The sequence below is a fragment of the Bos taurus genome, chromosome 2 (genome assembly GCF_002263795.3).
Source record: "Bos taurus isolate L1 Dominette 01449 registration number 42190680 breed Hereford chromosome 2, ARS-UCD2.0, whole genome shotgun sequence".
NCBI classification, from domain to species: Eukaryota; Metazoa; Chordata; class Mammalia; order Artiodactyla; family Bovidae; genus Bos; species Bos taurus.
The window spans coordinates 118,325,078-118,350,882 of NC_037329.1; the positions used below are offsets into that span (position 1 = coordinate 118,325,078).

The 25,805-nt window shown below is 42.5% G+C and overlaps 1 protein-coding gene across 2 annotated transcripts; it reads left to right on the plus strand.

The window, feature by feature from the left end:
* The first annotated feature begins 1,274 nt into the window (after window positions 1-1,274).
* On the plus strand, window positions 1,275-24,917 carry SP100 (SP100 nuclear antigen). 2 transcript variants are annotated; one of them, XM_002685675.6, is made up of 12 exons: window positions 1,275-1,401; window positions 10,266-10,425; window positions 11,515-11,683; window positions 13,827-13,901; window positions 15,263-15,322; window positions 17,742-17,891; window positions 19,582-19,722; window positions 20,429-20,512; window positions 21,128-21,283; window positions 22,466-22,555; window positions 23,759-23,812; window positions 24,451-24,917. In XM_002685675.6, exons 1-12 carry the CDS (start codon window positions 1,370-1,372, stop codon window positions 24,546-24,548), a joined length of 1,269 nt encoding a protein of 422 aa, XP_002685721.1. In that variant the 5' UTR covers window positions 1,275-1,369; the 3' UTR covers window positions 24,549-24,917. The 2 variants fall into 2 exon arrangements, with proteins under 2 accessions (XP_002685721.1, XP_010800792.1); XM_010802490.3 differs by lacking the exon at window positions 22,466-22,555.
* Window positions 24,918-25,805: the final 888 nt, after the last annotated feature.

Consider the following 25,805-nt stretch of genomic DNA (forward strand, 5'->3'; position numbering starts at 1 on the left):
GCTTATCATAGGACCAACCTGCAACCTGTCCTTTCCCAAACTTGAGTGGGTCTGACATTATTTCCTGGATCAAAGAAACTGCTTTCTCCACAGAGGACTTGGGGTGCTTCAGACCCCACCCCCCACCCGACTGCTCTTGTGGGTGTGGTGCTGGGTGTGGCCCAGCTTTCTCTGGCCCACAGGAAGGTCTCCACCAGGGGCCAGGAGCAGCCCCAGCTCAGGACTGTCTGTCCTGTGTATTGTGTGCCCAGCCTCTGCTAGGTGGTCTCTAATTCCAGGTGTTCACCTTGAAGGTCCTAAACAGAATACAGAAAAATTGGCACATTTATGTCAACACATGGCACAGCACTGACCTGGTCCACCAGCCACCCAGGTACAGAGAGGAGAGAGAGGGGACCCTAGACAAGGCAGGTGTGGTCTGTGCCAGCCTTGTGTGGACCCCGTGCCCCATGGAGTCAGGGGCAGAGGACAGTCCTGCCCGGATGAGGCTCAGCTCAGTAGTCCTGCTATGCCCTGGAGTGAGGGGGACGAGAGAGGGGTCCACATATGTGTAGGACCTGGTACCACTGAGACCCTGCCCACTGGTAAAGAAGTCCTCATTCTAGTCCTGGGGTCTATCCTGACCACTGTGTATCTTGTTCCTTTGGGGGAAAGAAACATCAGAAGTGAGAGAAAAGGTGGAAACTCCTCCCTTCATCTTCAAATGTTGCTGGGTGAGAACTCTACTCACAACTGGAGGAAGTTACACTTAGGGGCCACGGAGCAGAAACCATTGCTCTAGCAGATGTCTACTTCACCAGCCCTCTGGCTGGATGTGGGGACCTGACTTGGTTGGTCCAGGCTCTCCCACAGGCTGGAGAGAGGATCTGAAGTCTCTGTCTTTCCCTCTTCCCCTGACAACCATCTCAGCAAAGGGGAAGGGGCATACCTGAGTTTGCCCTTGACCCCATACTAAACTCTGAGCCGCCCTGAGAAGGCAGAAGCCTGCAGACAGTTGGGGTCGCACAGATATCATTGCTGTCTTTGCACAAACAGGTGGACCCCTGGGGGCTGACCCTGCCCCTCCCTCTGCCCTCCGGCCCCGCGTGTCACTCCTTGTCTTGCACCCCTGGGACCACGTGTCTTGATGGCTGGAAACACCAGGGAGCTGCGGGTGGAGGGAGGGAGCCGGTGTCTACCAAGCACAGCTCACTGGCAAGTACTTTCACTTCTCTTTGCCCCTCCAAGGGCGGAGCCGCCAGCCCTGGATGAGACCCAGAGCTGACTTCCTGCTTGGGGCTCAGGGCTCTGGTGGCCTCTCCGGACCCAGGCTGGGGAGACTGGAAGAATCGGAGGCCAAGCTCAGGCCCAGGCCAGGCTGGGCGGGAAAATGGCTGGAGAGGGCAGAGAGCTCAGCACCAGGTCAGTCTTTCTCCCCGTTCCTTCCGCCTTTCCCTGTGGCCCGGTGCTATTCAGTGCTGTCTTTGGACTCTGCACTGAACCTTTGCTTTCCACCTGGTGTAGGGGAACCTTCACCTGCCGTATAAGGGTGGACAGGAATGTGTGACGAGGAGATGGGATTTCAAACTGCAGCAGGGCGCCTGCTGGTTGAGTCCTGCTGCCACAACACACATGACTGCTTGTTTTGCAACTACTGCTCCGCTGGCCCGTCTGCCTGAAGGCACTTTGTCCTGTACGAGCTTCTGCAGGAAGATTTTATTTTCCTGTGACCCTGTAGCACTCTTGTTTCTCTCAGGTCACCTCTACCTTGACATAGGTCATTTCAAAGAAGGTAGTTTAGAAAACACGAAATTCGGGTAAACCCCTGACTTATTTTGAAGCCCTGGGTGGTGTGGTCCCATGCCTGTCCAGTGGACAGGGTCTCCGTCAGCTCTGATGCTATTTCCACCTCTGGCTGGGGGCTTGGGATCGTCCTCCAGCAATCTTGAGCAAAGAAAGTAAAAGGAAGAGAAAGACGCAAGACTGCACAAGGCTAGCCCAGGCTGAGTGTTTTTATTTTTGCTTTGATATTCTGTTCTGGACTAGGTTTCCTCTACAAGGAAAATCCTATCTTTAGTAATCAGTTCAGAAATAACATTACTTCATCTATTTAATTTTCTGTTCTTTTAATACAAAAGAAATACATTGTACATTCTGATTCATAAAGTTTCAAACAATATGATAAGAATATAGAGGGGAAAAGTCTCATTCAAGACACATTCTTTTGCATGTGTCTGTCCAGTTTTCCCAACACTATTTATTATAGCAACTATACTTTCTCCACTGTATGTTCTTTGATCCTTTATTGCAAGTTCAGTTCAGTTCAGTTGCTCAGTCAAGTCCGACTCTTTGCGACCCCATGAATCGCAGCATGCCAGGGCTCCCCATCCATCACCAACTCTTGGAGTTTACCCAAACTCATGTCCATCGAGTCGGTGGTGCCATCCAGCCATCTCGTCCTCTGTTGTCCCCTTCTCCTCCTGCTCCCAATCCCTCCCAGCATCAGAGTTTTTTCCAATGAGTCAACTCTTCGCATGAGGTGGCCAAACTATTGGAGTTTCAGCTTCAACATCAGTCCTTCCAATGAACACCCAGGACTGATCTCCTTCAGAATGGACTGGTTGGATCTCCTTGCAGTCCAAGGGACTCTCAAGAGTCTTCTCCAACACCACAGTTCAAAAGCATCAATTCTTCGGCACTCAGCTTTCTTCACAGTCCAACTCTCACATCCATCCATGACCACTGGAAATATCATAGCCTTGACTAGACAGACCTTTGTTGGCAAAGTAATATCTCTGTTTTTTAATATGCTACCTAGGTTGGTCATAACTTTCCTTCCAAGGAGTAAGTGTCTTTTAATTCTATGGCTGCAATCACCATCTGCAGTGATTTTGGAGCCCAGAAAAATTAAGTCTGACACTGTTTCCACTGTTTTGTCATCTATTTCCCATGAAGTGATGGGACCGGATGCCACGATCTTCGTTTTCTGAATGTTGAGCTTTAAGCTAACTTTTTCACTCTCCTCTTTCACTCTCATCAAGAGGCTTTTGAGTTCCTCTTCACTTTCTGCCATAAGGGTGGTATCACCTGCATATCTGAGGTTATTGATATTTCTCCCGGCAATCTTGATTCCAGCTTGTGCTTCATCCAGCCCAGCATTTCTCATGATGTACTCTGCATAGAAGTTAAATAAGCAGGGTGACAATATACAGCCTTGATGTACTCCTTTTCCTATTTGGAACCAGTCTGTTGTTCCATGTCCAGTTCTAACTGTTGCTTCCTGACCTGCATACAGGTTTCTCAAGAGGCAGGTCAGGTGGTCTGGCATGCCCATCTCTTTCAGAATTTTCCACAGTTTATTGTGATCCACACAGTCAAAGGCTTTGGCATAGTCTTAACTGTCCATATATGTGTGGGTTTATTTCTGGCTTCTCAATTCTATGCCATTGGTATATGTGTCTGTTTTTCTGCTGTTTTGATTAATATGGCTTTGCAATAACTTTGAAATCAGGGCTTGTAATATCTCTAGCTTTGCTGTTTTTCTCAGGATTACTTTGACTCTTCTGGATCTTCTGTGGTTCCACGTAGATTTTAGGATTTTTGTTCTATTTCTATAAAAAATGTGACTGGGATTTTGATAGGGATTGCACTGAAATCTGTGGATTGCCTTAGGTAATCAAACACAAAACATCTGTCTGTCTTCACTTTCAGCAATGTCTTATAGTTTTCAGTGTACAGGTCTTCTATCTCTTTTGTTACCTTTATTCCCAGGTATTTTGCTGTTTTTGTTGGATACAAATGGGATTGTTTTCTTAATTTCTCTTTCTACTAGCTCATTGTTAGTGTACAGAAATACAACAGATTTTGTATATTGATTTTATGCCCTGCAACTCTACTGTATTTGCTTATTTCCAGTCATTTTTTGGTGATGTCTTTAGGGTTTTCTATATATAAAACTATGTCATATGCAAATAGTGATGGTTTTACTTCTTCCTTTCCAATTTGGAGGACTTTTGTTTCTTTTTCTTACTTAATCAATCTAGCTATGATTTCCAGTACTATGTTGAATAAGAGCAGCAAGAGGAGGCATCCTTGTCTTGTTCCTAATCTTAGAGGGCTAGCTTTCAGTTTTTCACCTTTGAATATGATATTAGCTGTGGCTTTGACATGCATAGCCTTTATTATGTTGAGGAACATTCCTTTTATACACATTTTATTGAGAATTTTTGTCATAAATGGGTGTTGTCTTCTCAAATGCTTTTCTGTGTCTATTCAGATAATCATATGATTTTTTGTCTCTCATTTTGTTAATATGATGTATCACTTTGATTGATTTGTGGATATTGAACCATTCTTGCATTCCTGGAATAAATCCCACTATCTCACACCATACACAAAAACCAAAGTGGGTCAAAGACTTGAATGCAAGACCAGAAAGCACACAACTTCTAGGCCAAAAGAGGCAGTACACTTTTTGGCATTGGTTTTAGCATTACCTTTCTGGATATGTTCCCTCAGGCAAGGGAAACAAAAGCAAAAATAAACAAATGGAGCTATATCAAACTAAAAAGTTTCTGCACAGCAAGGGAAGCCATCGACAAAATGAAAATGAATCTGTCAAACAGAGAAAATATTTGCAAATCATATATCTAATAAGGGGTGAAATGCATAAAGAACTCATACAATCATACAACAAAAACAAACAGCCTGATTAGAAATTGGACAGAACTAAATAGACATTTTTTCCAAAGGGGGCATAAAGATCGCCAACAGACATACAAAAAAAATAAGTGTTCAAAATCACTAATCGTTGGGGAAATGCAAATTAAAACTACAATGAGATGTCGACTCACACCTGTTAGAATGACTATTATTGAAAAGGCAAGAAATAACAAGAGTAGAGAGGATGTAGATAAAAGGGAACACTATACTGTTGATAGGAATATGAACTGGTGCAGCCACTGTGGAAAACAGTATTAAGACTCCTTAAAAAATTAAGAATTGAATTATCATATGATCCAGCTATTCCAATTGTACTTATTTATCTGAAGAATTAAAAAATACATTTTAAAAGTAATATTAACCACTTCATATGTTCACTGAAGCATTATTTACAACAGTCAAGATATGAAACAAAGTTCTCATTAATAAATAAACGCATAAAGACGTAGCATACATATACAATGGAATACTATTCAGTCATGAAAGGATGAAACTTTGCCATCCGTGACAACATGGACGGACTTTGAGCATATTATGCCAAGTGAAACAGGTCAGATGGAGAAACACAAATACCATATGATTTCATTCATATGTGGGATATAAAAGAAATGAAAAAAAAAATAAATGAACAAACCAAATCAAACAAAAACAAACACATAGATACAGAGAACAGTTATTGAAGTTTTCAACCCCAATCCTTTTAGAGTTGTGGGTATAACTTTAAGATCTTCTATGCATTTACATATATAATTCATTTTCCTAAATATATAATTTGTGCTCTCATTTTTAATAAAAGACTATATTGTATATGCTTTTAAGTATTTTTTCATTTTTATTCACTTTAATGTTAAGAATATTAGAGATTTTTCACCTTTTTAATTATGTGGCTCTACCTTAGACTCTAGAAGGGACTCTTTTTCTTGCCTTTTTTAGCTTCTAGAGGCTCCCTGCATTCATTGGCTCAGAGCCCCTTCTTCCATCTTCAAATCCAGCAACATAGCATCACCAAATCTTCTTCTGACTAACTTTTCTGCCTTCTTCTTATCCTTATAAAGATTCCTGTGAATATTTTGGGCTCATCTAAATAATCCGAAATAATCTAATCTTCCCCTCTCAAGATCTTTAACTTCATTTTCAGTTGAAGTAAAATTGACATATATTATTATATTAGTTCCAGGTGTACAACATAAAGACTGAATATTTTGTATACATTTGTATATATTGCAAAATAATTATCACAATAGTCTGTTAACATTCATCACTATGCTTAGTCACAAAATTTTTTATTGTGATGGGAACTTTTAAGTTCTACTCTCCTGCTGCTGCTGCTAAGTCGCTTCAGTCGTGCCCGACTCCCAGCGACCCCATGGACGGCGGTCTACCAGGCTCCTCCATCCATGGGATTTTCCAGGCAAGAGTACTGGAGTGGGATGCCATTGCCTTCTCCGTCTACTCTCCTAGCAACTTTCAAATATGCAGTACAGTATTGTCATCTGTAGTCACTATGCTGCTGTAGCTTATATCCTCAGGAGTTACCTATTTTATAACTATTGTTCTGTCGCTAAGTGGTGTCCAATTCTTTGTGACCCCAGGGGTTTCAGCATGCCAGGCTCCTCTATCCTTCACTGTCTTCCAGTTTGCTCAAATTCATCATGTCAATTGAGTCGGTAATGCTATCTAACCATCTCATTCTCTACTGCCCCCTTCTTCTTTTGCCTTCAGTCTTTCCCAGCATCAGAGTATTTTCCTGTGAGTCAGCTCTTTGCATCAGGTGGCCAAAGTATTAGACCTTCACCGTGAGTCCTTCCAATGAATATTTAGTACTGATTTCCTTTAGGATTGACTGGTTTGATCTCCTTGCAGGCCAAGGGACTCGAGAGTCTTCTCCAACACCACAGTTCAAAAGCATCATTTCTTCAGTGCTCAGCCTTCTTGATGCTCCAACTCTTACATCTATATATGACTACTGGAAAAATCATAGCTTTGACTGTACAGACTTTTATCTGCAAAGTAATGTCTCTGCTTTTTAATTTGCTGTCTACGTTGATCATAGTTTTTCTTCCAAGGAGCAAGCATCTTTTAATTTCATGGCTGCAGTCACCATTTGCAGTGATTTTGGAGCCCCCAAAACATAAAATCTGCCACTGTTTCCATGTTTCCCCATCTATTTGCCGTGAAGTGATGGGACCAGATACCATGATCTTTGTTTTTTGAATGTCGAGTTTTAAGCCAGCTTTTTCACTCTCCTCTTTCACCCTCATCAAGAGGCTCTTTAGTTCCTCTTCGTTTTCTGCCATAAGGGTGGTGTCATCTGCATATCTGAAGTTATTGATTTTTCTCCCCGAATCCTCAATTCCAGCTTGTGCTTCATCCAGCCCAGTATTTCACATGATGTATTCTGCATATAAGTTAAATAATCAGGGTGACAATACACAGCCTGGATGTATTCCTTTCCCAATTTGGAACCAATCCATTGTTCCATGTCCAATTCTAACTGTTGCTTCTTGATCCGCATACAGGTCAATGATATAGAATAGAAATCTAGAAACAGTCTAGAATAGAAAAATCCAGAACAAGACCCATGCTTATACTATAAATTGCTTTCTGAATTTTTATTAACTTGGGGTAGGCAGAGATTTCCTAGATAGTACATGTAAGTCACTAACCACACACACACACACACACACACTGATAGACTGGATCATAAAAATTAAAACGTTCTCTGCATCAGAAGACATGGTTAAGAGAATGAAATTCAAGCCACAGACTTGGGAGAAAATGTTCACAATACGTAGATCAGCTGAAACACTTCTACCCATAACATATAACAAATTCCTATGCATGAGTAAGTGGAAGACACCCAGTAATATAAATGGATAATGGGCTTTGCCACTCCACAAAGGAAGATGTATAAATTGCCAATGAATTGCTAACCATATGAATATGTGCATAACATTATTAGTCATTTTAAATAGAAGTTAATACTGAAATGAGATACCACATCACACATACTAGGATGGCTAAATTAGAAAGGCCATTTATAACAGAAGTTTAAAAACAGTTTGGTAGTTTTCTTTTAATGATTAAACATACTCTTATACAATGACTCAACAATTTCATTTCTAATCATTGACCCAAAAGAATGAAAACAACTTGCTACCAAAAGATCTGTACAAGAACAGCAGTTTTATTCATTCTAGTTCCAGACTGGAATCAACTCAAAATGTCTTTCGGAAGGAAAGTGAATGAACAGATTGTGCTAGATCCACACAATAAAATATCCTCAACAATAAGAGAAACAAACTTCTATTCATCCAACAATATGGATGACGAGCAGAAGTCAGACACAAAGCACATGTGATGTATTATTTTCATGTATATTAAGTCAGGTAACAGATAAAATTAACATATGGGGACAGAAAGGACAGTGCTGCTTCCCTCTGAGAGGCTGTCTGGGTATAAGTGCTCAGGATGCAAGCTGAGGGGTATAGGGTGTGCTGTTCTCTTCCTCATTTTTCAAATAACACATCAGCTTTCCACACCATGTCTCCCTTGGGATCTCCACTGCCCCACCAGGGTTCTGCAGGACATACTGGCTGCTTTCCTGACCTCTGGGAGCATACTCCACCTTAAACAGTGATTAGCAATCCTCTGGCCACTTTTCATCTTACAGATTTTGGTAGAAATCTCTCATCTGCTCATTGCCTCCTGCCATTCTCCTTGTCATTGTGAATCCAACCCCTTTATTAAAATTTTAGTGGGGGCTTAATAAAAGAGAAGATAAGTGTTTCTCTTCAATCTGAGATCTTTAAGTAGAAATTTTTTCTTGAAAAACTCAACACAGTAATGTGACATTACTTTTCCCTGATGATTTTGGGTACTAGTAAGTGACAATAATTCTCTTTTGATTTGACTAAGAAAGCTAACATTTAAAATGGGTCTTCATAACATTTAAAAATGTGAAATGTTGATTAAACATAAATATCAGACCTATATAACAACTAAGAACCAAATTATAGACTCAGGTTTAAAATTAAGTTTTGAAGGAAAGAACTGCTAAGAAAGAACTGCTATTTTTAAAATTGAGATGTCTAAAAACATTCACTTCATATTGCAATAGCACAGAGAAATTTATATTAGCACATAGTAGAAGTCCCAGGAGAAATGATTGATATTCTTGTGAAATTCCCAATTTATACCTTATTATATTATTATTAAAACATCTTTTCATTTATGAACCAGTTTCTAACATAGGATGAAACTTCTTTTTTTTTAATTTAAAAAGCATGTTAATTGAAGTATAGTTTATTTACAATGTTGTGGTCATGATTCAGTTATACATACATATATTGTTTTTCATATTCTTTTCTACTATGATTTATCACAGGATATTGAATACAGTTCCATGTGCTATACAGTAGGACCTTCTTGTTTATCCATCCTATATGTAACTGTTTGCATCTGCTAATCCAAAACTCTCAATCAATCCTTCCCCCACCCCTCCTTCCCCTTGGCCACTGCAAGTCTGCTCTCTATGTCTGTGAGTCTGCTTCTGTTTTGTAAATAAGTTCGTTTATGCCGTATTTTAGATTTTACATATCAGTGGTATCATATGATGTTTGTCTTTCTCTTTCTGACTTACTTCATTGAATATGATAATCTCTAGGTCTATCCACGCTGCTGCAAATGCTATTGTCACTCTTTTCATGACTAAGTAGTATTCCATCGTATATAAGTGCCACATCTTCCTTATCCCTCTGCCGATGGACGTCTAGGATTTGTCCACACCGTGGCTGTTGTGAATAGTGCTGCTGTGAACATAGGCTGCATGTATCTTTTTGAGCTGTGGTTATGTCTGGGTATGACCAGGAGTAGGATTGCCAGATCACGTGACAACTCTGTTTTTAGTTTTTTAAAGAAGCTCCATGTTGTTTTCCATAGTGGTTGCACCAACTTACATTCCCACCAACAGTGCAGAAGGTTTACCTTTTCTCCACACCCTCTTCAGCATTTGTTATTTGTAGACATTTTTAATAGTGGCCACCCTGACCAGTGTAAGGAGGTACCTCATTATAGTTTTGTTTTTTAACTTTACAATATTGTATTAGTTTTGCCAAATATCAAAATGAATCCACCACAGGTATACATGTGTTCCCCATTTCTCTAATAATTAGCGATGTTGAGCAGCCTTTCATGGGCCAGTTGGCCATCTGTAGGATGGTGTTTCTCTTAATAGCTCTATGCAGAGGGGAGATACTATTTTTTATCTTTCTGTGGTTTATTTTCTCTTAGTTAATAAAGAAACATTTTCAAGGTTAAATTTTTATTTCATTGTTTTTCACTTTTTTGTTTACTCTATTTGGGTTTTGTTACAATTTTTTTTTAAAAATTTATTAAAATAGTGTACCAGGTAAGTGATGTATATATAACTGGTCTCTACTCAGGATGAGTATCTTACATGTGTTTGTTCTTTGCAACCTGTCCTTTATATGCAAAATCTTACAGCTTCCATAAGCATCTCATAATCTGGATGACTGTTTTCACATGGTATCCTTCCTCCCTAGGATGTCCTTAGAAGATCAGAACATAGACAACAGGCTCTTTGAGACTGTATTCAGGCACTTCAAAAGACACAAGGTGCAGATTTCAAATGCGATAAAAAAGACATTTCCTTTCTTTGAAGGCCTCCATGACAACGAACTCATCACCAGTAAAATGTATGAAGTAAGTGAAGTTTATCACATCATAATCTGGTAAACTGGCCTGAAACTAGGTTAACTTTCACATCCTGGACCCAAATATCAGGGTATGACTAGCCATCTGAAGAGTCTCCAGTGAGAGGGGGACATTTCCAAGTAGTGATGCAAGTGATCCTAAAAGGCAGAAAGGGAAGAGAGAGCAGAAACAGGCATCACTGGAGGCAGTCCTGTCTCTAACTGAAGGGGTGGTACTCGTAGTGAACACAGGAGTCAGGGTGAATAACATTGGAGACAGGCTGGATCTGAAGTGGGTGTTCTCTGCAGATATTTACTACCTTGTAGGAATGCACACAATACAGCATAAATTAAATTAATGTCAATGAACTGATGAATAAATTTAATTTATTGATTTGATAAAAATCATAATTGACAGAGCATTTCTTTTCAATGAATATCAATTTAAATAGATCTGAAAACATTAAAACCCACTGAGACAGTGTCGTGTGAGAGCAAATTTGGGAGTAGATGCAGGATTTTCTTTCTCCAACAGTTTTCAGTTTTCTTTTTTTCTGGTATTCTTGAGTCTTGGAATTTGAGTTAATTTTAGCAATAGGTGTTTCTGGAGTTACAGAGATGCTAGTCTCAGTTTGACCTACAGATATGCTTTCAAACTGTGGCCAAGTTCACAAAATGGAGCACTGTCCCCTGGCTTCCTTGAGCTCTTCCAGGCCAAGTCAGGATTGGTGAAGGGGCAGGAGTTGTCCAGTCAACAGAATAGTGGCTCGTCACCTGCCAAGTCTATTCCTCAAAGAGTTGACCAGGGTCTTAGCTACATATTCATTAACTTTGAACCCACTTTTAATCTTCAGAATTGTGCCTTCTTACATCTAATGTAAGTTAGGGTGAGGAGATCAGATTCACAAATGGATAGTTTTAAGAAGAGAGGATTTATTGTTTCGCTTAGTAGCCATACAAATATACAGAAATTCTAAACCTCTATGTGAAAAGATACCTATTTATGGAAATTGGAATACATTAACTTGAAATCTCTTTCTAGGGCTCTCTTGTAATGTGCAAGTCTGTATTTCTATTTTTCCCATTCAATGTTTTTAAGGACTGTCAAGATTCTTGTAGAAACCTGGTCCCTGTATCAAGAGTGGTGTACAATGTTCTCAGTGAGCTGGAGAAGACGTTTAACCCATCGCTTCTGGAAGCTGTGTTCAGTGAGGTCAACATGCAGGAATATCCTGATTTAAATAACATTTATAAAAGCTTCGAAAAGGGTAATTATCTTATTATCTACCTTTTGATGTTCAAGGTCAATTTTGATCAACAAGTATATAATGAGCTCCCATCACATGTCATAATTAGTGCTGAGCAGTGGGGATATATCAGGTAAAAAAACACGCATACCCTAAGTCTTCTCAGAGCTCATGTTATAATGGCTATGGTACAACACCCACCTGGAAGCCTGCTTAACTAGGCACTTAGACTCACAGGAGGACCAGAGCCACAGTGCCATCCGATTTAGATGGACAAATGAAAGGCCAGCCATGGTCTACACAGCAGTCCACACAGTTGACTACTACCCAGTTTAAGCTTAGCTGTGGGTGCAGGATCCATCCTGGAGTAGCAGCACCGTGTCTATGGGCATCAAAAATTCAACAACTCTATAGTTATAACTTTCAGGGACCCCATGAGAGACAAGAGTCACCGCTCTGAAGGAAGACCCAAGAATAGTCCATAGAGAGTCCCATCCAGTCTACACACAATTTACCACTCACGTGTCATTTTTTTAACCTTAAACCCAGGATTGGCCTAGTAACACAGACAAGAGTTCACCTTCATCAGATTTTCAAAGTAATTAACTGAATGTTAACTCAAGATCAAATTTGCCCTTCAGGAGAAATGGTTTTATTTAACTTGCTCCACAAAGGAGTAAAACAAAACGTTGCTTAAATACCATAAAACCTACTGCTCTGCAGTCTATTTTTGATGCTACACAAAACTAAAGCTTTGGTTCACCACTTTTTCCTGAGAAAGCACTGCTTATACCTGGTACTATGTAAGGAAGGTGTCCTGCCAAGATTTTTTTGTTTTGACTTCACACGAAAAATTTGGTCTCAACTAAGACTTCCCAAGAGTGATGGAGATTTCACAGGAAAAATGACTCTCTGAACCTAGGAGAGAGGGTGCTATGGGGACAGGCACAGAGTGAGAAGGGTTCTAGAGTTTCTGGAAAAGGACACAGTCAAGTGGTGTCACTCAGAGTGAGAAGCAGACTGGGGGAGCTGACTCCAGAGGGACGTGTTTGAAAAAAAGATCTTGAAAGGTCTTAAATCTAAAGGTAAGCAATTTGACAGTAAAGAGATACTACAGGCATTGCCCCAGGAGGAGCCCCTGCCATCAGCCCTGGGGCAGCCCAGGCTTACCATCCCTTCCCTGGATTCACAGCAGAGACCTACCCTCCAGGATCCCTGGTTTACTTTCTTCTTCCAACATTTGCCAGGTCATCTGGCTCAGACAGTAAAAGCATCCGCCTACAATGCAGGAAACCCAGGTTCAATCCCTGGGACGAGAAGATCTCCTGGAGGAGGAAATGGCAACCCACTCCAGTATTCTTGCCTAGAAAATCCCATGGACTGAGAAACCTGGTGGGCTGCAGTCCATGGGGTCGCAAAGAGTCAGACACGACTGAGCGACTTCACTTTCACTTTTCACTTTTCACTTTCTACATGCAGGGGCTCTGGGCTGGCGTCCTGTTCTTGTTAGCAGTCTCATGGGTCCCTGGTTCAGGAGTCATGGGGACGTCCTGCAGCGCTGTAATAGGCACTCCCTGCTTGCAGCTTCAGAGTGTCCTTCTTGTGTCCTGGGATCTGGGGCACCGCCAAGGAGGTGTCTAGAGTTCCTCCCGTATCTACTGGTTTGTCTCTTTGCAATCCACTCCTCCCCCAGGACCCAATGAACCCAACTTTCCTCTTATCTAGCATCATCTTTAAAGCTTTGGGGCTTTCTCTTTTATACACACAGATCTCTCTAGGATCCTAGCCCTTCTCCAGAGGAAATCTGTTTCTTTCTTACAGTTTGAACAGTTCAATACACACATTTCACTTCCCTTAGTTATGTAAACATGTGTCATCCTCACGGTGTAACGTTTATTATACATGACTGACAGCCTCAGGATGTTCCCACGACTCTTTTATCCTTACATTCAAGTGGCTCATTTCTGTGCAGAGAACATAACTGCTCCCTTGCTCGGGTTTCTCTTTTCTGTCCAAGGATGATGGGGGAACTTTATCATGAAGGTTGGGATCCACTAATCTCTGAGTGACCCAAGAGCTGGAAATTTCTAAATGTGCAATTCTGAGATGATGTTCCTGGTCTCTAGTGGAGATCTCTAATTGTCTTCTCTCTCCCTCTCTTCAGTGATCCAAGAGAAAATTAATTATGAAGAAAGTAATGGACAAAAGAGGCCTACCATCCAACTGAGCCTTGAGCAAGGTGATTGAGACCAAGCGCAAAAAGGAAAAGGAGAAGGGGAGGTGGAGGTCCGAGTCCTGAGCAAAGGTTGGGAATCAGGGAAGAAATGTTGAGGGACCACGGAGAAGGCAGAGAGGAGTGTTTGTATGAGCATCTAACCAGAGGCTGAGTCCTCGAGGACTGGCTGTGACAAAAGGCTGTTGCCCCAAATACCAAGACAAAGAAAGAGGAACCCAGGGTGTCATTAGCCAGATTTAAACAGAAGGACTGCCTGGAAGTCATTGTGATTTAGAAAGAATCCTATAGAAGAAGATCAATGTGAAGGTGTGATGGGCTAAGCACTATGGGCCCAAGGTCAATGTGAAAGAGAAGGCCCTTCATGATGGCAGAAGAAAGGATTGATTTAAATGTGGGGGAGGTTGTTCAAGAGCAGAATATTCAAGGAAAAAGGCAGTCATATAGATTCAGAGGTAAGGAAGTGGTAGAGATGTGAAAGAGTGGATGTGGGTGTTTGAGAGAAAGGGGAGAATAAAAAGGTAGCTACTTCCTACCTCAGGGGATCTTCTCAATCCAAGGATTGAACCCAAGTCTCATGTCTCCTGCACTGGCCAGTGGGTTTTTTTGTTTTTTTATTTTTTTTACCACTAGTACCACCTGGGAGATAGGGAAATACATAAAGACGGAAAGATACAGAAAAAAAGAAAACAAGGGCTGGGGAAAGTGGAGGAGAATCAGACATTGAATCCTCATGGGGAGGCCAACAGAATAAACAGATCCTGTACAGGGAGGGAGTGGAGGAACAGAGGGTGGGGAAGAGACTCCAGGACTGTGCAGGAACGTCACTAGTCATGGATAGCTCTGGGGACCAAGGCAGGTTCACTCTGGCTGTAGGAGTCAAGATAAACCATTGCTAGTCACTGAATGGCTGGTGGAGGTCACATGAGGAGATGGCCTGTCTGAGGCACTTTCAACCAGAGGTGAAGCTGATCCCAGTCTCTAGGATCTGACACACCTGTTAGTTGGAATTTCCCAGATGGTCCAGATGGTCTCCATCTAGACATCTGGAGAAGAAAGAAAAAGAAAGAAAGTGAAGTCACTCAGTCATGTCAGACTCTTTGCGACCCCATAGACTGTAGCCTACCAGGCTCCTCAGTCCATGGAATTTTCTAGGCAAGAGTACTGGAGTGGGTTGCCATTTCCTTCTCCAGGGGATCTTCCTGACCCAGGGATCGAACCCAGGCCTCCTGCATTGCAGGCAGACACTTTACTGTCTGAGCCACCAATCTTCAACTTCATCTTTATCAAGACTAAAAAGGGATAAGGGAAAATAGCATAGCTAATACTCCAGTTTCTGAAATAAACTTTTCCTTTCTGCCCCCTAGGAACTGGCGGTCATTCCAGCCCGACCTCCTCTTCACAGGCAGTTCCCTTGTCTCATGATGGTCTGTTCCTGGAGACTGTTGTGTGATCTTTTGGTGTCATATCCCATTTGGGGATGTGCTATGGAGCCTGCTTCTTTGTGTTGCTGACTGCACAGAATTGTCAGTCTTTGCATCTGCATTTTCTCCAAGGATTTAGACAACAGAGTCTTAGTTCTCTGAGTTGCCTGGGAGGGTCACTCCTTCCACTCCTTAAACACACTTGCTGCCAATCCCTGAAGGCTCTGGGCCTGGACATTTGGCCTAGCCACCTGGCTTTGCAGTGTTCTGCTCTGTCCTGCTTGGTCTGGCAGCGACCTCAGTACTTTGATGTCACATCCAGCAGAGGCCAGTGCTACAACCAGAGTGATGGGGGTGGGGGTGGGGGGGCGGCGGGCAGAAGGTGGGAGGGAGAAGCAGGTGATGGGTGATCCTCGGGGGGAAGGGTTCTTCCTCTGCTAGTCCCTCACATGGACCATGGACACCACATGACCCCCATACAAACCGTCTCCCATCATACCTGGGACAGAGACCAGGAGCTGCCCTCCAAACACCAGACAGGCCTCCAAGAAACATGTTTTGGTATTTTTACAACCAGTAACCACTATTTACAACACTTGACCTCCATTAATCCATAACACTCTTAATAATGATACTAAATTAATAAGATTAATATCAGTTTAAGACATTAACCATAATGATTTCGTTTTTCAGATCAGTCACAATATTCCAAATAGTGATACAGACAATAGTTTATTTAACCGCCTCAAAAATCCCAAAATGAGGTATATAACATCCTCATTTTTCAGACAAGAAAGAATCAGCTTAGAGAGTTTGGTTATTTGTACAAGTTAACCCAGCTGAGAATCAGAATTAAGTGCTGCTGTGTGCAACGTCACAGCAGGAATTCAGGGGCCCGTGGCCTGGCTTCAGATTCTGCTTCGAGATGTTGGGGTAGTGGTCATTCATTGTTCCTCAGTTTCACTGTCTGTAAAATGGACATGGTAATAGTAGCTACTTCAGAGGGTGAGGATTTTAAGCAAGTTCTGTCATATAAATCGCTCACAAGCTTGCCTGAGGCTGCGTCAGTGTGTCTATGCATTTGCTATTATTACTACATTTAATCAGCATCATTGTTTGGGTCTGGTGCAGAGTCCAAGCTTTTAACCATTACAGTGACCATTCCAGTGAAAAAAGCAACACCTACTCCTGACCCAGAAAAATAAATTGAAAGGCACAGTCTCCCCACCCATAGAGCACACTAGCCTATAATAAATTTCATGTCTTTCTTCCATGAGTTTCCTTTGAAAATTAGTAATGTAGAAAAGTCTCAGGGAACTTCTCACACCGTGGAAAGTCCTTATTATATAGCTTCCAGTTGGGATAGATTATTTAAGGAGAGATGTTCTAAGTTATTATTACATTTTTATAAAAGAAAAAAAAAACTTTTCAAGTGATTACTGAAAACATAGTTATACATTTATTAAAAAGTTATACATTTATTATAAAGTGACATTTATTCAAAAAGTTAACATTTAAGAATATAAAAAAAACACAACATGCATGAATCCATACTCTTAGCTGTTCATCTACTAGTGCAGCTGTCCAAGAGTCTTACCCAAGAAGAAGGGCTGACATACCCAGATGAGAGGAGAGCTGTGTCTCACATCCCCCTCACCCCAAGGGGAGGCTCCCAATCCTGAGGATGTGGCACAGAATAGGCACCAGGGCCCACAGTCTATATTAAAACTTTGGGAAATAATTTTAAATCACGTTTTACATTAATTAATTTGTTTACAAAAGTAGCACTAAATGAAAAAAATTGCACTGAAAAATATGTCTATGTGTTCATACGTTATTGAGGCTGGAAGGGACAGAGTGGGAGGGGTTGATGGAATCAGTGAGGACCAGAGATGGTTGCCATGGAGGAAGGGCGTGTGTGCTGGTCCTGGGTGGTTTGCCCGGGGATTCAGTCCTTCCCCTCCCCTGCTCTGCTCGGCCCTCTGTCTCTGGCCACTGGCCCCTGCAGACTTGTTTGTCAGCTCCCCTTGCTGCTGACTCCCTGCTGGGTTCCTAGCATGGAGACCCTGGCAGGAGAGTGGGAGTAAGGGAGGAGCCGGGTGTTTCTCCATCACTGCCTCCAGCCGCAGCTCAGCCTTGACTGCACCTTCCACGAAGCAGGCAAATCATGGTCCAGCCTCTGCCTGCCCAGCAACCTCAGCCCGTGATCTCATCCTCTATCCCTCCCTAGCTTCCTGTTGACTTTTCTTTATGTTGTCACATTCTTCCCCTTGGTCTTCTGTGCTCTTCCATCAGCTGTGTAGCCAATCCCTGGATTAAATTCCCTCTGCTTTAAAAGCTTAGAGTGGTTTATATCTTCCTGTTGGATGCTGACGGATGTGAGAGGAAAAAAAAATTTTTGATGAATCAAAACATGATTTAGGTATGACCCCGCATGAAAATGGACTCTCCGATCACCTCAGTGAAACAGAGCAGATGAATGCAAAGATGAAAGATAGAACCAGTGACCAAAATGGTGCTCTAGAAAGCCAACAAGCAAATGAACAATGTGCCCAAGAGTCTGAACCAGCAGGTAAGACCGACTGACTGGGCTTGACAAGTGTGGAGGGGAACAGGAAAGTGGAGGGACTTGGTGTGTGGACAAAGGTGAAGCCTTTGGTGACGATTAGAATGCTTGAGATGAAGAAAACGTAGAAAGACAAAATTGGTATAGAAGAGGCATATACCAGTCGTGTCAATAATTAAGAAGAGAAGGGTAGGAAGTATAATAGAGAGTGGATAAGCTGAGCAGCTAGGTAGAGGACAGCAGGGCCAGGCCTCGGATGAGGCAGGGAGACCCTTTCTTACGAGATGTGAGGACCATCTCATTCTAGGCACCTTCTTTGCCTCAACTCTAGACCCTGCTGGGCCCTGTGGGACACTGACTTAAAATGTAGAGAAAAGAGCATGCATAAATAAAAATACAAAGAACAATGAATACCAAAAAAATAGGGGGGAAATGGAGGAAGCACCCAAAGAGAGCTCCACAGAGAGAGGATGAGTAAAGAGCAATGTGGACCAAGCAGAGAGGAAGGAGAGAAAGGGAGACACTGTCCCGTTTGAGGAGGCAGTCATCAGAATGCAGGCACAGGGGCTGTTCCTAACACCACTGAGAAAGATAAGGTGTTCTCAGTGATCCAAATGGCCCTGTAACCCCTCAGATAAAAATAAGATTCTCCCCAGGAAAGGAAAGACAAACGCCAAAAGCCCAGAGCTGAGGGAGGAACAAAGGAAAACATGGAATCAGTTTGGGGAAGAGGTTTTGTGGATTCCCTGTCCCTTCCTTTGTTCCTCTAGAGTCACTTCTAAAGTCTAAAGTCACTTTCAAAGTGGTCTTAAACTTCAGGGACTCTTTTGTATATGAGTGCTAGTTCAGATTTAAGCTTGAGTCATCCCATGTCATCCCAGGAATGTAGACAATAGAAGGAATACCTTTCTTGTAGTTTCAGCTCTAGACTGAAAAGCTGGGGGAAGAAACTTCATTTTCTTTTTTTGCACAAATCAGAAAAACAGCTACTGTGTAGACTTTCCTTTTTGATCTCAGCAGATGAACTGGACTGATAGTGTTTATTCAGATTTAAGACATTATCTGAATCTTGGTTTGAGTAGATTTGGGATCTATCTGTAATATTAACTAGATCAGATAGCTTTTATATTTTCATATGTACACAGAGGATCACCTCACCCTTGTCAATGTCCATCAGTTTTTGAACTTTGTGAACTGGCCTTGAAACATTACAACAATGTTTTGTTGCACCAATTTTATAAACTTTTTCAGTTCAATATGTGCTATTTTTCAGAGACAAAGTAAAGTTTAATTTGTCAGGTTCATGCTTTTTGTTTTAGCAGCATTCGATAGAGGATCTTTTATATACATTTGTAATTGATAAACCAGTTTGCAAATTTGTTTTCTTTCTTTTTTAAGCAAACCATGTACCAAGTTTTTTGGTTCAGATGGCATAGGCCAAGTTAAATTGCATTCTGTTAAGCGATATGAGTATATTTCTGTAAGTATAAATATGTTGAAATAAGGTTTTAAAACACACACACACGCACACACACAGGAAGGGACAGAGTGAGCAGCAGGAAGGAGAAGGGTGGGTTGGATCCCCCCACCCCCAGCAGTGCAATTACAGGGAGAAGACTTCTTAATGCTAGTGAATGGTGCTCACTCCTTTTGGGGAGACAAATTAAAATTCTTCATTCATTAAAATTTGATCCAGGAGCAAAGCCATCCAACCACGGACTACAGATCAATTCCTGTTCTGTCCATCTAGAGGATATAAAGAAGGAAAAGCCATTTTTTAACTCAGAAGTTCAACTGCAAGCCCAAACAAGGACTGACCAGGTGTCTGACATAATAGGTAAGGCTGACAGAAAGAATGTGGAGCAGGGATCAAGGGAACAAGGCAAGAGGCTGGGGCATCAGGGTCAAGCCAGCCAGTCCAGGTGGCCTTGGGCAGAGGAAGGAAGGGCAGAGAACCAGCACCCTGTGCTGTGAGTTTAGCAGAAGAGGTTCCTCAGGGACCAGAAAAATATCAGAAGATGGTGGGTTATAAGTATTGATGACCAGGAGACTATTTCCAAAGTAAGAGAGGAAAGTAGGGGGGTAGAAGATAAAGAAAAGGGAAAGATCAGAGAGCCAAGATATTCATGAGAGGAGATGGAAAAGAAAAAAAATGACAGAGGGAGGCATAAAGAGATACAGTTCCCAGAAAGAGAGGTGTAAGTAGGGGAAATGGGCAAAGCCAGGAGGAAAGTGAAGAGGTAAAATGAGAATGAAAGAAAGAGGTAGAATGGAGTAGAGGGTCAGAGCTAGGGTGGGGGTGAGGGGTAGCAGGAGGGTGGGGGAGGGGAGTGCGGGCAGGATGGGCGGAGCCGCCCTCTGCGTGTGAGCGTCATCATCTTTCATACAGGACCGGGAGCAACCTGCAGCTCACCCACATTCAAGCACAGACCACGTGCCTTGAATTAACTTAGCTTCTAGGTCTCCCCGGTGCTCTCATTCTGGGGTTTCCTGCTGCGTGGGCTCCACCCTGAGATCCTAAGGGGGTTTGTTCCTCTGTGCAGTGATCAGCAGTGAGGACTCTGCAGAATCCAGTGACGGAGACGAGTTCCCAGAACCCTCCACACCAACACGAAGAAGAGCGGCTGGTAAGGAATGGGGAGAGCAAGACCAGGGCTGCAGGAATCTGCAGGAGAGCTGCATGTGAACTAGACAGCTAGTGGGAAGCTGTCTAGTGGGAAGTGTCTAGTGAACTAGACACCCTGCTGCATGTGAAGTGCATGTGAAGTGGGAAGTGTCTAGTGAACTAGACACCCTGCTGCATGTGAACTAGACAGCTAGTGGGAAGCTGCTGTATAGCACAGGGAACTCAGCTCAGTGCTTCCTGGTGACCTAGAACGGTGGGATGGTGGGGGGCAGGAGGGAGGTTCAAGAAGAGGATATGCATATGCATATAGCTGATTCACTTCCCTGTACAGCAGAAACTATCACAACATTGTAAGCAACTAACACCTAATTAAAAAACAAAACAAAAAACATTGTTACCATTGGAAGCCCATCTGCCTTGCAAGTTTTCATAGAAATTATCAGACTTTGGGGAACAGATAACTGTTTCTTCCTCTTACTTGATAGAGACCGTGTTGTTCAGTTACTAAGTCGTGTCTGACTCTTTGAGACCCAATGGATTGAAGCCTGGCAGGCTCCTCTGTCCATGGGATTTCCCAGGCTAGAATATTGGAGTGGATTGCCATTTCCTCCTCCAGGGGATCTTCCTGACCAAGGGATCGAACCGGAGTGTCCTCCTTGGCAGGCGGATACTTTACCACTGAGCCACCTGGGAAGCCAAAATACCCCGATTAAGATAGAGCCCAGGAACTTCCGAAAAACAACCACATCCAGAAAAAGGGTTTGGCAAAGAGGTAAGAGCAAATAAAATCTCACCACTGTTGTAAAGAAGCAGTGTCAAATGACCCATTCTAATTCTTTGCTATACCCTTCAAAGTAAAATATAAACTTACTCCAATTTAAGATGGTTCATATTTAGCTTTTGTATTCATCAGTTAGGCTAGTTACTGAAATAAACCTGAAGAAGTCAAGGACTCAAAAACCATAGAATTTTTATTTCTTGTCAAGTAAACATTGCAAGGAGTTTTAGATGGTGGGAGGGGGGTGGGTGTGGAGGGGAAAGGAGTCTGTTTAAGTAGTCTAGCTGGAATAGCCAAGTGGGAGATCCACCTTCTTCAAGACCAGACTTGGTCTCTTCAAGACTGCCCTGGGAGAGAAGCAACACTAAAAATAAATACAGACATAGACACCAAAACAGCAACAACAAATCTATAATGGGCCGGGAAAAAAGAAAGACTGTGGTGAAAGAAGTTGAGGGCTGGGATTTCCCTGATGGTCCGGTGGCTAAGACTCCATGGTCCCAGTGCAGGGGGGACTGGGTTCAATCCCTGGTCAGGGAGCTAGATCCCACACGCCACAGTTAAGAGTTCGCAAACCTCACCTAAAGATTCTGCAAGCTGCAATGAAGACCTGCTGCTGCTAACCTGCTACTAAGTCTCTTCAGTCGTGTCCAACTTTGTACAACCCCATAGACGGCAGCCCACCAGGCTCCCCTGTCCCTGGGATTCTCCAGGCAAGAACACTGGAGTGGGTTGCCATTTCCTTCTCCAATGCATGAAAGTGAAAAGTGAAAGTGAAGTTGCTCAGTCGTGTCCGACTCTCAGCGACCCCATGGACTGCCGCCTACCAGGCTCCTCTGTCCATGGGATTTTCCAGGCAAGAGTACTGGAGTGGGGTGCCATCACCTTCTCTGAATGAAGACCTAGCACAGCTAAATATTTAAAAGAAGAAGAAGATGATGATAAAGGGCCAATACAAAGCAGTGAAGCCCCCTGGGAGTAAAGTTTTCTCAGGTGCAGGCAATGTAAAGGAATAAAATACAGGCCTACAGAACATATGAATATGAAAGACAGATCATGATGGTCTGATCGAGGTACATTCTAGGCGTTGGTTTTCAGAGCTTCCCAGGTTGTTTCCTATATTGGTACCTTTGTCACACACTGAGAACTTCAAGGGACATTTTCTCCATTCTGTAGTGATAAGGAGTGAAGAGTCTTTAGAGTCCAGCGAGGACGAGGCGCCCTGGGGAACACAGAGCTCAGCTCTGAGAAGTGATCCTGATAAGGGTAAGGACTGCCATCCCTGGACTCCAGACATCAGGAGTTTTCTAGTGCAATTTACTCTGAGCACACTCCGCAGCCAATAGTTCAGTGGCCCTTCAGAGCCCATCCTCTGCATTTACTCCTGTGACTATTCTGAAAATTGCAAAGAAACCATTATAAATTCAGATGAACAAAATGGCTCTAGTTGAATGGCATGGTCATTTTACTGCATGCTCTCAGATGTATTCCCCCACAAAGTATTCGGTTATACAGTGATTTCTGCCTCTGCCTACCTGCTGTTTGCAGAGAGCAAAGTGAAGTAGCCTGCCTTTGCTTGATTCATTACTTGTCTATTCAAAACTCAGAAGCTTCTGGCCATACTCCCCAAGTATTGACAGAAGCAAAAGCTTCTGGTTATTACCATCAAATTTCATTTATAGCTTTTGGCAGATGACTGCCCCCCCCCCCCCCGCCAACATGGCATTGGTCTATATAATATTTGAAAATATTTTCTCCAATAAAATATCCTTTTATGTTTATAACAACCTATTATAAAAGGTAGCTCAGAAAACTGGTTCCCTCATTTCCCAGTTGAGGAGACTCCAGCATATAAACATTTAAGGATCTTTTACACATCACACAGAGAACGTTACCAGAAGATGCAAAACCAACAACTTGGACTCTTAGCAAACATTTGCAATCCTTTATTCAAAATCTTTAACACAACATTGTAAAGCAACTAGACTCCAAAAAAATTAAACATTAAAACAAAATCTTTACAGCCAGATATAAAATAGCAATGTTTTACTATTTTAGAAGGACAATGTGGTGTACACCCTATATGTTACAAAACACCCCAGTACAGAATCCCATGATTAAATATACCATATTAGTGTTCCTGTAACAAATTGTGTGAATTCACATCAATTGTGATATTTTATTGGACTCCTGGCAGCTGAAGTCCAGATTCATTGGCAAATTAGTTAGCTGCAAGCCTATGGAACAAAAAATGTTGGTTTTCAAAACTTCTTTGATTTTGCAATCAGGGCTAAAGGATAAGGGATCTTCACTCCATTTGGTAGTGATCACTTTCCTTTAGATGGGGAGAAACAGAAATGACCATCATTGCATCTTTATAGCCCATGTCCTGTCTACAATGTGAGTAATCACAAGATTTACCACTCTTTTAGTTACAGATTACTGATTTTATTTTCCTTTGCTTCCTAGATCCTACAGATATCAGAAACACATCGATCCGCAGGAGAAGCAATAGGAAAAGATGTAAGAACAATTAAAAATTCTTGATGTAACAAATACCTTTTTTGGCTACAAAAGCTTCATTTAGGTTTTTGGCTATACCCTTGAAAATAAAATGATATGTTTCTAGGTGTTTTCAATAATTCATATTATTCATTTTAAATTAGATGAGCTGAGCTAATTGATGTAACAGGTAGGCCTCTAGAAGTTCAGTGTCGTAAGTGCAATACAAGTTTATTCTTCACTCACATAAAAGGATAAAGCGGTTCCCACGTTGGAGGGGTGCTCATTGAGGGCCCAGCTGATGGAGGCTCTGATGTTGAGATTGTTGCTTCCACGGTCCCTCTGGATAAGAAACAGAGTGAAAGCAGGAATGTTAATCTGTGCAGACAAGAGGAAAGGGTAAAAGCTAGTGACCAAAGGGAGTGCCTTCCATAGCAAAGTCCTGGCCACTCTCAGCCTTGGGGGTGGTTCCTGGAGCAACCTTGACCACCAGATCAGATGGAGCCACGGAGAGGGAGGGGCGGGGGGCCTGGTGGGAGAATTATCCTTAACCCTCTTACACAAGCTTCCCTTTTCCAAATTTGCTGTTAAAGAATTCCATGCTGTATTGGTCCTAGGACACAGACTGAGATTTAAAGGACTTTTATTTCTTTCTGCAGGGATGAGCGATGGTGACTCTTCAGACTTGAGTAATGAAGGAGAGCCTCAGGCAACATCTAGGTCAGCCCTAAGAAATGGGTCAGGTAAAGAAGATTAGGATGTCCAGCCTTGGCCTGCAGCATGTCAGGACTGAAACGCCACGATTTTGAAGACCTTGTGTCTTGTTTGTCCTGGAACTTTCTTCAGCATTTTAAAAAATGGAATCAGGCAGGAAATTTGTTGATATAAGATCTGAGTTGATGCTGGAACCTGGGGGCCCAAAGCCCTGTCATGGTCCCTGTTAGAGTGGAGTGTATGACGTAAGGTAATGTCCATCTAACAGTGAGTCCACTCAATCCAGGGGGTCACTGGGCAGTCATTACCCAAGTTCCTAAATGTATAATCAAGACAGCCACAGTACTTGCTTAACTGGTTCTTTAACCCATAGTTCTTATCTATGAAATAACAATGATATCTTCAGATCAGATCAGTCGCTCAGTTGTGTCCGACTCTTTGCAACCCCATGAATCACAGCACGCCAGGCCTCCCTGTCCAACACCAACTCCCGGAGTTCACCGAGACTCATGTCCATCGAGTCAGTGATGCCATCCAGCCATCTCATCCTCTGTCATCCCCTTCTCCTCTTGCCCCCAATCCCTCCCAGCATCAGAGTCTTTTCCAGTGAGTCAACTCTTCACATGAGGTGGCCAAAGTACTGGAGTTTCAGTTTTAGCATCATTCCTTCCCAAGAAATCCCAGGGCTGATCTCCTTCAGAATGGACTGGTTGGATCTCCTTGCAGTCCAAAGGACTCTCAAGAGTCTTCTCCAACACCGCAGTTCAAAAGCATCAATTCTTCGGCGTTCGGCCAAGTAGAAAGTTCTGAAACTAAAGTTTCTCATGGTAAAATAGAAAGTTGGAAGGAATATTCATTCCTGAGAAATGAAAAGATAACATAGATTAATGCCACATGGAAAAATTTAAGGATGTAGGGGTTATGTCATGCAATCATTCAGTCGTGTCTGACTTTGCGACCCCTTGGACTGCAGCACACCTGGCTTCCCTCTCCTTCACTATCTCCTGGAGTTTGCTGAAACACATGTCCATTGAGTTGGTGATGCCATCCAGCCATCTCATTGTCTGTTGCCCCCTTCTTCTCCTGCCCTCAATCTTTCCCTGCATCAGGGTCTTTTCCAAAGAGTCGGCTCTTCGCATCAGGTGGCCAAAGTATTGAAGCTTCAGCTTCAGCATCAGTCCTTCCAATAAATATTCAGGACTGATTTCCTTTAAGATTGGTTTGGTCTTCTGACATCTGCAAAAGCTACATGGTTCATAGCTCCTGTCAAAGTTGTTCAGTCGTGTGTGACTCATGGACT